Raw genomic sequence first — 14,683 nt, forward strand, 5'->3', positions numbered from 1 at the left:
CTACCTATGCTCCACAACCACAACACCCAAGTTCTTATTTCCATGGGACTATACCGGCTAGCATTAGCATGTCACATCCGACGTCTGCTATGCCTAGGGCCACCCATATGAACTATGGACCACCACATGGCACAACATCGTACCCAACGTGGAACCCAAGGGCTTCCTATGCGCCAAGCCCAATGCCAATACCTACTCCACCTGTAGTCTTTGGAGCGCCTTCACCCACGGTACCTGCTCACTTAGGTGACTTGGCAACATTTTCTCAAGCTATTCGTCGATCTATTGCTGAGAATATGCGTAACATGCCTGATAGAGAGCCTAGAAGTAAGGCAGTATAAATAGCCAAGCTCACACAAAAATTTAGTGGAGACGGGGATGTGAGAAAGCATATCGAAGTGTTTGAACAAATATGCGATTCTCTAGGAGAACACAATGACCTACATAAGAGCAATGCTTTAAGCCTAACCTTAAGTGGAAAGGCTGGGGATTGGTATAGAACCCTAAGGGTGGAAGAAAAAACGATTTACCCTACTCTTAGGAGACTGTTCTTAAAGGAATACAAACGAGAGGGAGTGCTTTGGGGTGTAGCCTCACATCTCCAGAAAGCCCAACGAGAGGAAGGAGAGTCGGTGAGAGACTTTATAAGTCTCTTGAAGCATTTGAATTCTCGTTGTAATCCAAATGAGCGCTTCAACAATAACCAAATGCTTGATAGATTCATTAGGGGATTACGACATGAGGATATCTACAATGGCCTAGTCATTAGAGGTATCACCACTTGGGAAGCAGTCACGACCAATGCGATCCAATTGGAGGATAATTTAATGATTCAAGGAGAAAGAGTGTCTGTTGAGCCTAAATCTATTAGCTCGCAAGCATCAGGGCATCAGCCAATGACCCTAAAGTCTATTGCTAAGGAGCCAAAGATATCTGAGATGACTTTAGCAGATCTCACCAAGGCTATTCAAGAGAGTCTTAGAGACAATCGTGCTCCACAAAACACTCATATGTACCCAAGAAGGGAGCAACAATGGTGCTCAATTTGCTTGGGCCCACATACTACGAGTGAATGCCCTACTTTCAGAGTAAAGTTTAACGGGACTTGTAACGCGTGTGGTAGGTATGGCCATCAAGAGAAGGATTGCCTAATGCTTAAACGCATCATGGAAAATAGACCGCCTATAGCTTGGGCAGACTCACCTCGAGTTCCTGCATTGATGCCTACCCCACCCATGGAGCAACAGTTGCCATTATAGCACATGGTCCCTAGAACCCAAAATGTGGTCCAAACCACACCATTGTCACCTCCAGTGCTAGGACCGCAACCCCCTCATCCAAGAGTTACACCTATGAACCAAATAGGTTGCGAGTCATCTAGTACTTATGTAGATTGCGAAGAGGACATAGACTCTAGTATCACCTATGGAGTCGACATGCTTGAGGAGTGTCCCATGTACTATATGGAAGACCATTGGGGACAAATCAAACCGGTATATCAAGCCACTGCGCTAACAGCAAGAGGCCAAAACATTAATAGTTTTGCCAGGAGACCACCTCTTCAGTGCTACGAATGTGGTGGACCACATCGAGTAGCTGAGTGCCCCATTAGAATGCAAAAGAATGTTGCACTAATGCAAACAAGTCAAGGGAGTGCATTGGCAATGCCAATACTCACTTGTAATCGTTGTGGCATAGATCATTTGATCGCACAGTGTCCTAACAATCCAAACGCACCGAAAATCACACCATTGAACTTAATAGAGATTTTTGATTGGACACCACCAACTATAAACATAGTACCAATAAACGCACTCACACGATTGATGCTCCAAAAACAAAATTATATTCTTGAGGAAAGAGACACGGCATCAATTGCCCAATCTCAGAAAAAGAAGAAAACACGAAGAAAGAGATCGCAAAAAGCAACGAAGTCAGACCCCAGCTCAAAGACCAACATAGGGACTGGTGTTGACCCCGTATATATGAACGACGCTGAAGAAGATTCTGATTTAGGTGAAACCATGGAGACCAAAATGACCACTAACATAGAAACCAACAAGGAAGATCTTCATGAGCCACAATGGCCAGGATCCAAAAAGAAGATAGGAACTTACCCAAACCCTACAGAGGAGATTGAGCGAGCCAAGCAATTAAGGAGTTTGGTAGAAGATACCCAAAGGGATCTAGAACCAGCACCTAGGAAGATCCAGATTACAGACACCGTGTTCCCTATGCAACAACAACCTCACCAAGACCATAGACCCTTAGCCATACCTAGTGTCATCCAAGAAGAAAGTGACTTACAGTCATGGGAAAGTGGGCGTACTCACTTCTTGATGGAAAGAATGTTTACAGAGGGAATACCTGATTCTATCGAAGAAATGGAGATCCCATCTTCCCCACGTCAAGGGACTCAAGGCCAAAAGGTGCCGTTAAACATTGCCAAATTGATGGATTTCATGTCTTCAGAAGTTAGAACCACCATCATGTCCAAACTATATAAAGACCCCGAGCTAGTCTCAGCTCTTCGAGCCTTCCTCAATGGAGAACTGAAGTTTGGGCTACCACAATTTGCACAGATGAATGGAGCTGGGGAGATTCCAATAGAGGAGGAACACTTAGATCCACAACCCAACCTAGATGAGAACCTTGTTATAGAAATACCTGTTAACAAGTTGGGACAATACTTTGAGGGTGATGAATCCAATGCGACCATACCAATCACTACTAAGGGATTAATTGTGAAGGGAATCCTTGATGGTGGCGCTGGGGTTAGCATTGTGACTAAAAATTGCTGGGAAACTATGGGAAGACCTCACCTTGCGACCACAACCATAGTAGTGAAGATGGCCAATGGGTCTATAGTTAAACCTATTGGGATGCTCGAAGATCTCAAGATCAAGGTCTTTGGACATAAAATAAGAGTTACCTTCATTGTTATGGATTTCTCCAAACACACTATGGCATCGGAGATGATCTTAGGACGTCCTTTCATGAGGGAAGCAAAAATGGTGCATGACTGGTCTAAAAACCATGTTTACTTGCAGTTCCAAGATTCTGTCATTCGAGTGGATCTTGTGACGGGTCGAGCACATCCCCTAGGAAACAGGTTTATAATTGATCATAGATCTGACACCACAGTTCACTCGGCCCCATTGTAGTATTGTTACACGTGTAAAGCGGACACTGATGTTGGGGAAGATTCTCCTTATATGGATGTACTACCTGGGATGACTGAGTCGGACAGTGTGGATTGGGTCCAGCTAGCAGCACCCATAGACACTTGGGGAAACAGGGGGACAACCTGGGTAACACCTGAGGGGGATGATATGTCCGTACCCTTAAATATGCTACAAGCAATGCATATAGCTTCTGACAAGACTCATCCTCATATAACGAAGAAAACATACAAGTGGGTCCCTAAAGCTTCTTTAGCGACCATAGCTAGTGCTAAAAAACAGAAGCCTTGTAAGAAACGTACCACTCGCTCCAAGAAAAGTAAGAAAACATGGCGTTGGATTCCTAAACGACTATTGGAAGCCCAAGGCTACTATCAAGGAAATGATCAAATCTGGGTGCCAAAACGTAAATTGTATTCTTACCTGTCACCTGACCCATGTAAGCCCCATCCTATAGCTCCAAAAAGAATTGACGATCGTGGAAAGAAAAAAATCACAGAATGCTACACACCCGCTCCACAGCTAGTTTGGGTACCTAAGAAAGAACAATTTGTTCCACCTAGCTCAGGAAGGGGGGAGGCCCATGAAGCTTCTAGCTCCTCATGTAATGTATCCATAGAGGTAAAAGCTTCTCCACAGCCTCCACCTACAATAGTGGACCTCCATAAAGCTACAAAGGAATCCACACTTCCCAGTGTTCAAGAATCACCCGATGAACCACTTCAAGTTCGATCTTGGGAGAGTACCTTACCACCCTTGCAACTCGATGAGGCACCTAAGGTAAGAGAAAACTAATGGCAAAAATCCTCACCTATTATCAACTGGAACGATTGGTTTCAAAGGGTGACGAGCTCATTTCAAACGATATGATCTACCCAAGGAAGGCGGGAGTGTTTGCTGACAATCATCATTCACTCAGTCCCCTCTCAACCTTGTCTCCCTGACCTCTTAATCTCCAATCTTAGGGAATGTACATATAAAGCCTTATACTCATAAAAAACAAAAAATAAATAAAGAGCAAGAGCAATTAGCAAACGAGTATGCACAATAAAAGTCAAAACATTGACTCAGACCTACACATTCACATCCGGTACACTGAAACAGAAACCTATGTCATATGACACCTTTGATCCTCATCACTCGAGTGATGGAGGGTAGGTAAGATTAGTACGATAGGAGTGTTTCTGTTTTAGAGTTGAGTGATTAGCAAAGTTCCTTTTCCCATTGATGTGCCTCCTAGAGGTATTCTTTGTGTTTCCTTGTGTGTACAGGAACGTGCCGCTGTGGTTAGGATTTGGACCTTCATGAAATCCTTCTCTCGTCCACTTTTTAAATCAAGCAAGACCATCAACACAAACAGGTGTTTCTTGTCCATTAGCATTGCCCCTTAATTTTTTGCATCTATGATTGTCTGCTTTGATTGTGATTGGTAGCATAATATTCAGCGCATTTGCTTAGTACCAAACATTAAATTCAATGAATTTTTTTGTCATAATCACTTGTCTAGATTTAAAAATCAAGCAGTCTGACTAAGCTAGTTTGACCAAGTTAGGTGTTTGAGATCTTCTCTTAATACCATGGGGCATGCCTTCCTGATAATCAATGGCTAGTTAGGTTCTTAATCCGATTTAGGCAGCATTGTGTGAAATGTACTAGGGCTTTCTAGTGGGCTTAGACCCTATTGACCTTTAGCTTAAGTATTATAAAGGGAGTTTACTTGTGTGATGAGCCTGGGGAGGTGTATCAGTGTTATATGACCCCCCAAAGTTACAAAATTAAAATGCTGAAAATGAACAAACAAAAAATCAAAGTGCCACAATGTAAAATCTTAAGCTGGAAGAGAAATCTCAGCTTGATTGGGTACTTCACTCACATGTATCGCCTATGGTACTAGAGCCCTAGAGGTTCCCAGTGTGAGCGCTTTTCCTTGAAAAGCAAAAAACCCAAGTCATACAAAATAAGCACACTCATCAAAATTGAATCACTGTGAAAAGACTTTGGGGGGTCAAAGGAAAGGTAATCAGTCAGGCAATGATTTCATGAGAAATTCCTTTTATCGTAGCTTAACTACAAGGTCTTCTAGGTATAGCCTCTAGTCAGCCCTCGAACATGAAATACTTGGCTCTTGCGATTAAACAACTTAATTGACCAGAGAAAATCAAGAAGCTTACCCATGGTATTAATAGTCGATCTCTAGTGCCTTTCGATCGCTAAATTAGCGACCCCAGACTTGTTTAATTTTTTACCTTTACATCTGTTTATGCATTTGATTACATTGCAATTTAATGTTTATTGCTGACAAATTGTTTAAAATTCTGTTACCAATCAATTTGTCTGTCTAAAATTGCATATGCTTTTTAATCGCTTATGAGAATGCAATTACTGTGCCAATGTTGTTTGATTTTGCAGTGACTGAAGAAGGCTAAGGACATTCATCTCAAATGCTCTTCCACCTCGACGAACGAGCTTCAACTCAATAGCTTCCGAGGACGGAATCTACATCAGGAAGGGGGGCATGTTAACCCTCACGGCTCACGGACACCCTATCACCTACGACGGATGTTGTAACCTACGGCGGGCATTGTATTATTTATTTGGTAGAGTCAGGTACTGGGCTTGTCGGTCCAATAGGAAAAGGGTAAGAGTGATCGCCGATGAGAGGCGCACTCTAACTGGAACATTCAAGGGATTAGTTGGCGAAGTATGGGCGCCCAAGTGTGAATGGGGTGAGCTCATATAAAAGTCAACTAAACCTAAAATTCACTCATTCTCTCATTTGTGCAATAGAAGAGTGCTCTTGCTCCATCTCCATCTCCATCTTCTTCTTCTTCACCTCATTGTGTGTGTGTGTATGTGTGTGTGTGTGTGTGTGTGAGAGAGAGAGAGAGAGAGAGAGAGAGAGAGAGTGTGGGCGATCGAGCATTACGAAGGCACGGCGGCGGCGAAGCGGTTGAGCGCGGCGAAGCGGCGGCTCCTTCTTCTTCACGGCGAGGAATCCTCCACGAAGCAAGCGTAGAGCGGTGAGTGACACACCATCACCTTCTTTGAGCTTACTAGTTTAGGCTTGTTGTGTGCTTGGAGCCATTTGTGGCTCGCACACGGTGTATCGGCAAGTTCCTTGCATTGACACGTGTGACATACGCGCACAGGTCCAGAGAGATGGTGACCCTAGAGAGAGAGAGAGAGAGAGAGAGAGAGAGAGAGAGAGAGAGAGAGAGAGAGAGAGAGAGAGAGAGAGAGAGAGAGAGAGAGAGAGAGAGCTAATTGTGGTGGACATGGTCGTGTTATTCGATCCAGAGAGATGGTGACCCTAGAGAGAGAGAGAGAGAGAGAGAGAGAGAGAGAGAGAGAGAGAGAGAGAGAGAGAGAGAGAGAGAGAGAGAGAGGGAGAGCTCATTGTGACTGTGGCCTGTAGGTGCTCCATTTGAGATGCCACGGTAGCAGCCAGTTGGGGAAAATGAATCGATTGATATTCCTCTGCTCAACGGCTGAGGCTCGTTCTTGGAGTAGGCAAAGCGATCGTCAATACTCTCTCTCTCTCTCTCTCTCTCTCTCTCAGCTGCCCTGTTAACCTCTCGGCTCAGGGCCCCCATCGACCTCTGATTGTCTTTGCATCCCCTACCTCCCAGCTCGCCAACTCCCCTTCCCCGCTTTTTTCTTCTTGCACCACATGGCCTAGCGTGAATTTTGCTTCACGTTATAGAGGAGGATAGATAGCAATTTGCTTATCCTTCTTGGACAAAAACTGAAGAGGGCTTGGGGCATCATGAGTTTTTCCCACACAAGGTGCATGGAAGTGCTTCTCACATGCATGCCATAATGTAGAGGATGCAGAGCCTTAGGTAGCAGAGGTTTAAAAATGTAATATTACACTGCCATCTAGCAAGCCTTGAGTGCCTGCCAAAGAGCATCTAAAATCGCCTTCTTTTTACCTAGGTCTCTCTAAAAGTAGACCTATGATCATCTTAGCAGATGCGACCCAATAACACTTCATAGTCTATTGTGTGCCCCATTGTTTCGATCACTTTACACAATGCTCATATTAGAACTTCGTTCCAAGCAGCTAGCAACCGCTTGTAGCCGAAAGGCGTTTCAAGATTATGGAGGGTGGTTTGACCGCCCCCAGTTGGGAAGCATTCCTTTTCTCAAAATTTTAGAAGCAGCCTTTTGATTCCCCCCCCCCCCGGCGCAAAGTACCTCTAAGAGGCCATCGCAATCAACCATCTCTCATGGGTCAAAGTTTAAAGGAAACTATTCTTATCTAGCACAAATAAAGAGGTCGCCATGCCCATTTTGGATCACTTGATGTAACCCGACATGCCTTAGAGTTGGGTCGCACCCTAAGATAGCAGGGGGAAGGAGGACTAGAATTTTCCATATATAGTTGAATCCCTCGCTTCTCGTAGCCTGCAGCTGTAAGCTTTGCATTATGCAATGCAAAAATGAAGGTATTAAGATAGTACTTAGGAAGAAAAGCACGCAACGCATTTGTCTGAAGGTTGTCGCCAATGACAGTCGAAGGCCGATTCTCACTTTAACCAAACACTTCTCCTGAGCAACGCCTCCCAGTCCTTCCCCTGCTTGTGCGGCCAGGCTTAAGGAAAAACTCTGTTGCCCTTGCTCACTCTGGGTGCGACCCGGATCTTAGCTCTATTTGGCATGCTAGGGGCTCACCTGACATCAACGGCTCTCATGGACCTCGCTCCCAGAAGTGAATTGAGCATCATCGATCGTGTTGCTTGATTTTATTTTGGTCAACTTTACTACTTGCCATGTTAAGAGCTCGTATTGGCACTACGATATCATGAAGAAGCACGGATCTAGCTAGGAGTAAAGTGTGTGCCCTTGACGCTAGGGACTCGAGTTCAAGTCCCACCAAGTCGGGGCGCGAGGGCTTGAGTTTAGTCACAAACCGAGTAGAGGATTTTCAAACGAGCCGCTGCCTGATCTAGTGTAGAGGAGAGGCAAGCAAGCCTCGCGTGTAGGTGAAACCACGCTTACAAAATTCCTAGTCAACAAGATAATGAGGACCTTGACTACCTTGAAGACTAGAAATTGAGCTTTGTTGTGGTCGGACTTGTGTAGCTTGGGAAAGACCGACAGGTGGGGGTGGCTATAGTCCTGACTCCTGGCTGCCAACGTGCTTGAGGAGGAAGTCATCGAGTCAATGAGGGGAGGGGGCTACCCGGCTAGGACAGCCTAGGAGACGGATCTACCGGCATACCCGGTAGATCATATTTTCTTTACTTAGCTTGCAAATTTATTGCCAACTTGACAAGGATATAATTATCTGAAAATCCTTTTTCTCTAAAAACTTAGCACAAATAATATGCTATTATTTTTATAAAATGCTTTTAATTCACGTCAAGATATTACGATGAATATAATATCTTGACCCAAAAATGGAAACAAATAAGTTTTAAACACACACTCAATATTAAATAGGCCGGGAAAAATATTTTATCCATATCACCGGAGGATTTTTGGGTTTGCCGTGCGGTTAAAGAATGGCGCCCGCTTGCTAAATTTTATAATCTATACAGCCTCAAATCCAAATTTTCTGAAATTATACAAAAATGCCGCCCAATGAGCGCCCATTCTTCCATGCGGCAAATGCAGCTTGCCTTCTTTTTTTAATAATCCCTGCAGCCCTGCTTGCCCTTCAAGCTAGATTGATGCCCCACACACACGCTCACACACACAAGGCCCGTATATAACCTCCCCTCGGAAGCCTCACTCACATACTTTTAGAGTGACGGGCTTCCCTTTGCACAAGTAGCTGAAGCAGGGCCTCTTGGCCATCGCCAATCCTCTCTTCTACAGCTTTACGCTAGCAGACGGACCCTGCTTTACACTACGCACCCATATCACACTCACCAACCTTTTTCCTTTTCATACTCAGCTGATGAAGCGGTGGCATCCCTTTCCTCTAATTTTTTCCATTCGAGCTCAAAGCAGCCCCTAGCACACAAACAAACACAGACACACACACACACACACACACACACACACACACACACACACACACACACAGTATACACACACACACCCAACCACCATCCACATATACAGACACAGCGTTCACATTCCCAATTTGAGCTTTTGCAATGAGTAGCTCTTCCCTGTTCTCAACCCTAGGGGCAGCGCTACAGAACTTCTCCTCCCCTAGGTTTACCTTCAAAGCTTCTAGCCCTACCTCCCGGAGCAACCCGGGGCTTGATGCGTTCGAAGGGGAGCTTGCGGCACAGTTAGAGCAACTCAAGTCGACAGATGAAGGGGGGTACCTTAGCATAACCTGGCTTTGCCAAGCTATGGAGGTAGTGCTCTCCACCCATGCATCTGTTGAAGCTTTTGTTCCCGATCTACAGCAGGCTCTTGCAGATGGGGATTTTAAATGGTTGGATGAGTATCTTGATGACAGTGTGAAGCTTCTTGACATCTGCCGGGCTCTCCGCGATGCAATTACAGAGATTAAGAACTACCACGTCCATGTAGAGCTTGCCCTGCATACTCTAGAGAGGGGGTCTTTGGGTGATGCGCAGCTACGCAGAGCGAAGAATGCGCTACTCAAATGCATGGAGTCTCTGAAACGGAGAGACGATGAGGTGAACCATTTGGGGCAACGCCGATCTAAACTTGAGAATTGCAGCTCTATGCTAAGAAGGATGGGTGAGAAGCTTAATATGGAGGATGCATCCAAAGGGAACTTCTTTATGGTCATCTACGCAGCACAGGTTAGCACGATCTTCATTTGCGGCGTCCTGACTAGTGCCCTCTCTTTCAAGCCACGGCGCCCCCTCTCCATGATCTCTGTAGGTGGGCAATCTGTGTGGTCCTTTTCTTTGACAAGCTTGCAGCAGAGAGCAAAGGAGCAGATCGAGAGGAAGAAGTCGAAGGGTGCAAATGCTTTGCTAGAAGAGCTTGACAGAACAGATGTGTCTATATGTGCACTACACGATAAGATTGAGAAAGTGCTGAATGCCAAGTGTTTCCCTCTGGGGGAGGATCATGTTTTGACCATCAAGCAGGCTGTCAGCACATTGAAAGGTTGCTCTGTCGAGCTTCATCAAGGCCTGGCTCCTTTGGAGGGTCATGTGGGGGATGTTTTTAAGGTTTTGATTGCAAGCAGAGTAGCCCTTCTTGATATTTACAGTCAAGCCTGAAACCTATTTGCATCTCTCTGGCAATGAAGATACACAGGATTGCATTTCACTTTGAGAGTGGGCCTCTCTGTGGGCACATGTAGCAAGTCATTTGGATGGCAGAATTGTTTATGTGTGTAGGAACACCCTCATATACAGATGGTTTTAGCCTTGCCTTGATGGTTTTCGGCATTGACAGAGTGGGCTCTGTGACGCAATCTGAGGTGGTCTGTTTGGTTTGGGCCTTCTTGTGAGTGCATAGTGACGGCAGTGCCTTGTCAAGTTTTGTAAATTCTCTGCCTAGAACCATTGATGCTCATTATCGATTGTTAGGAGACTTTTTATCCCTACAGGTATCCATTAGTATGTGGAATTGGACTCTTGGATGTAAAACTTTCCCCTTCTCAAAGGAGAGTATGTAAAATATGAGGCATTATGGAAATAAATTTGTGCAGGTTAAGAGTCCAAGGATGTTCTGGGTGCTTTTGCTTTTAATTGCTGGTGCGGTCGAGGATACCCTTTTGCTGTTGTGCGAATATATGTACTGTGTCATGGTAATGAATGATCTTCTTAATAGTAGCAATTGGGTTACAGTTGTGGTCTTGCTGCCCTTTTCAGATTATGCATGTTTGTATTGAATGGCTTGTTCTCCACTAAGAGGGTTGTAGTAATGTTACCTGTTCTGTACATGCTAGCTGCATGAGCCGACGGACTGAAGTAAAATCAACAGATTTTGGTATGTTGTTTATCTGTACTCTTTGGTTCCATTTGTACTTAGATGTGCTTGCTCATGGTAGGAAATTGCGTAGTCTGCTTCTTTCTCATATGTGTCATGGTTTCATGTCCCATGTTTCTTCCTGCTGGTGTTCTGCAGTCGTTCTACGCAGAGTTCTGCCCAGAGTTTCTTGTCATGTAAGTCCAAAGTAGTTCTATGCAGAGTTTTGCATGGAAGCTTTCGTATTTTGATTTTTATGAACACGAAGGGTTGGAACCACTTAAGATGGCTTTAGCACATGAAAAAAAAGATCGGCAAGCAGAGGAAGCTTCTTACTCACTGGTTGAACTGGATGAATGTAAAGAGCACATGAGGGCGTTGACCGCCGAACGAGCAAAAATAGTGAGAAAAAGATAATCGTAAAGTGTCAAGGAGGGAAGCTTCTGGATTACGGATGGATCCAATGGCCGCTGGTGGAGGGAGGAGTTGGATTCTAACTACTGGACAGCAAGCTGCGGCCTTAGAAGGTGCATAGTGCGCCACTCCATGCTCCTGCACAAACCTGTCTGGCTGTTCCGATTCATTTCATGTGCTCATTGAATGAGACGCAAGCTCTCAGGGATTGTGCTTCCTTTCTTGGGAGAAGCCCATAAACATTTACGAGTACAGATGGAGCGGGAGAGACGCACATTTATCTTGTAGACTATTTTGGTGAAGCCCGTGTGCCTTGAGCCTTTCATGGGTGAGACTGTTTCTTCTCTTGAATTCGTCATCCATCTGCTTGCTGTCTCGGTGTGTGGGTGGACCTCCATTGGTGTTGGCCAAGCTTGAGATTGTATGATGCCACTTGTTGAGGGTTGAGATCTTGTTGGGTTGTTCGCGGGGGCTCTGTGTATAGAGGTATGGAAAGCAAGATTTTCTGGTCAGAATTGGGTTGTGTGTATTGTGCTAGTAAAAGAGAGGGAAGTACTGGCAAAGCTGATTTTATTACCCATGAATCTGACTGGAAACAGCAACAAGCAATCTCTGTGAATGGTCTCCTTCAATGTCACTTTTGCAGTTGCATTATCATCGCTGTTGATAGTGAAGGTGATGCTCCCTGAGCTTGTGTACTCAAGGACACAATGGCAGGGTGTTGGGGAATATAGGTTGTTTTGAATCAGTTGAGATTAAAATATCTGGTTGCAACTTGCAAGATGCCCTGAAAGTTTGTAGTGGGAATAATTTTGTAAGCTTTTTAGTTTGTCAGTTGATGTATTGGAGAAAACCGTGCTTTTTTTTTTTTCCGGAGAATTACCTACAACTTCGAAATTACAACACACACACCCAACCCCCCTAGGTGGAGGCAGCTCGCCGACTCTTAAGGTGAGTCTTCCCGGCTGGATAAGGTTGGCCAAACCACATGGGAGAAACCTTCTTAAGGGCTAGAACATCTCTTTGATCAAGGGGTGTCGAACCCACGCTGTGCTTTTGATATTTCTTCCTTGTGTTTGAGATGCTAGGCTTCCGTGCCCTTTGGAGGCACTTTCATGCTTCCGATAAGGGTGGAAAACAATGTCAGAATGGTGAGAGAGTCAATTTGACCAGTGAAAGTCCATCTTTCTCCCATTTTAATTAACTTCATTTAGATACTTCCCTTCAAGGGGTTGGAGATGTGCAATTGCATCTTTCTCCCATTTTTAAGTAACTTCAAGATGTGGACAGTTAGGGTTGGAAATGTGCCATTGCATCGCTTCGTCGTTCACAATTTGCGCAATGGGTCAGAGGAAGGTTTTACCAATTGTAGGTGTGCCCCAAATACCATAATGCCACTCATAACATTGTGGTATAGGGTGAATGCTTTAGTGGGGGGCATATTGCTAAGTATGATGATGGGTTAAATAAATAAATATATATCTACCTATTCTATCTATACTATTATAAAAGGGGGAGGGATTCTACCCCCCCTCCCCCTCCCCCTCCCCGCTTCCCCGACATGTGTCGTCCCCTGTTTGCTTTGCCACCTCCGGCAGTGCAGCCTGCAAGAGAGAGAGACGAAGACTACGAGAGAGAGGTGGCCGAAGGCCGTTGGCAGTAGTAGTATATATATATATATATACATATATATACAGACACACACACATATATATATATATATATATATATATATATAGAGAGAGAGAGAGAGAGAGAGAGAGAGAGAGAGAGAGATGCATGCCCACTTGAAAGCTTTTGCAAGATATTCTCTCTGTTGGGAGATATTTTTTGAAAATTAGAAAAAAACGTTTTGAAGAGGAGGCTTGCAGGTCTTCAGCATATTCTACACATTTTCAACACCTCTCTCTCTCTCTCTCTCTCTCTCTCTTTTGCAAGTGGCATAGTTGAGGGGTTTGACATGTCTCATAGGAAAGCTTAAAAGGTAAGCTTTCTTTACAATTGTTGAAGATCTTGTTGATGATTCTGGGGAAGGCAATGCTCTCTCTCTCTCTCTCTCTCTCTCTCTCTCTCTCTCTCTCTGACGTGGACGCACGCGCGCTCGCGCACACACACATGAAGGTATTACTTATGTGTTTGCAGACAAAGCAGGAAAGCAAGGAGAGAGAGCGAGTACTCTATTAACCAAAAGTAATGTCTTAAGATTCACTACCCATACACACACACAGGTGTTAATAAAATCTTCTTCCAAAGAGGAGAGGATTCTCTTTCCAGCCTGTCTTAGGAAGCAGAACTAAGAACGTGGTGGAAATTTGCATTTTGTTAATGTTTTAGAGCCCAAGGGCCAAGACTATGTGTTCAAAAGATGCACTTGTTGGGAATAAAAACAGCCTTTCCAAGCACACACAACAAAAGCTCCTTGAAATGCTACAAGTGGTTAGTAATACTACAGCTAAAAGCGCGCAAATGCGCTCCGAAGTCCGTCCTCCCATGCCCGTGTCACTTAGTCCCCCTCCAAACTTAAGAGAGTCATTTCTAAGGTTGAGTAAGCTTTGGATAAAGCTTCCCGAGCCAATGTGTGCACACAAACCCCCCTTCCCTTTCCCCCTCTCTCTCTCTCTCTCACACACACACACACACACACACACACACACACACACACATGTGCATACATACATATACACTCACACTTGTGAAGCCAACTTAGAAAACCCACTTTTCCAAGGTAAACCCATCTGCCATTTTCACCTTTTTTGCTCTTCAGGATTGCTCTCAACATCCAAGCAAAGAGAGCATGTGAAGGAAAAGGCAAAAAGCATGCAACTTGCCATATTTACTTAGGTGTGTACCTCTGTGTACACATGATGTGGTACCCATCTTACATAAGCATTCTATGCATATTCACTTTGTACATACCACGCGTCACAACTATTGCCCATTACATGCACTTGTCACCACACCATGCTCATACCCACCCCCCTAGACATGCTTTTTGGCGGTTGGCACCGACTTTTTGGCCAGTTTAAGCATCTTATGCATGGTGACATTTGGCGTTTTGGGCGTAATGCATAGTTAAAAGCCATGCAGTTTATAAATAAGGCAATGGTCACGCGAGGCTTAGTTGACCGTAACATAGTCAATATTTTTTGATAGCGTGCAACCTTTTCATCGGCTTAGTATTGCAACAATGCTTTTTTAGACGTGGTTTTGAAATCATGCCAATTTTTAAT

At 44.5% G+C, this 14,683-nt stretch overlaps 1 protein-coding gene across 1 annotated transcript; it reads left to right on the forward strand.

Annotated features, from left to right (window-relative positions):
- The first annotated feature begins 8,921 nt into the window (after window positions 1-8,921).
- On the forward strand, window positions 8,922-10,792 carry LOC147442885 (protein BPS1, chloroplastic-like). The gene has a single exon (XM_086528890.1). The coding sequence runs from the start codon at window positions 9,290-9,292 to the stop codon at window positions 10,343-10,345; it is 1,056 nt and encodes a 351-aa protein (XP_086385016.1). The 5' UTR covers window positions 8,922-9,289; the 3' UTR covers window positions 10,346-10,792.
- The last annotated feature ends 3,891 nt before the right edge of the window (window positions 10,793-14,683 follow it).

This window comes from Adiantum capillus-veneris, chromosome 14 (genome assembly GCF_014529385.1).
Source record: "Adiantum capillus-veneris isolate H3 chromosome 14, ASM1452938v2, whole genome shotgun sequence".
Lineage (NCBI taxonomy): Eukaryota > Viridiplantae > Streptophyta > Polypodiopsida > Polypodiales > Pteridaceae > Adiantum > Adiantum capillus-veneris.

Excerpts from the sequence above, each read along its gene's own strand:
- LOC147442885 (XM_086528890.1), top strand. The coding sequence starts at position 9,290 with ATGAGTAGCTCTTCCCTGTTCTCAACCCTAGGGGCAGCGCTACAGAAC.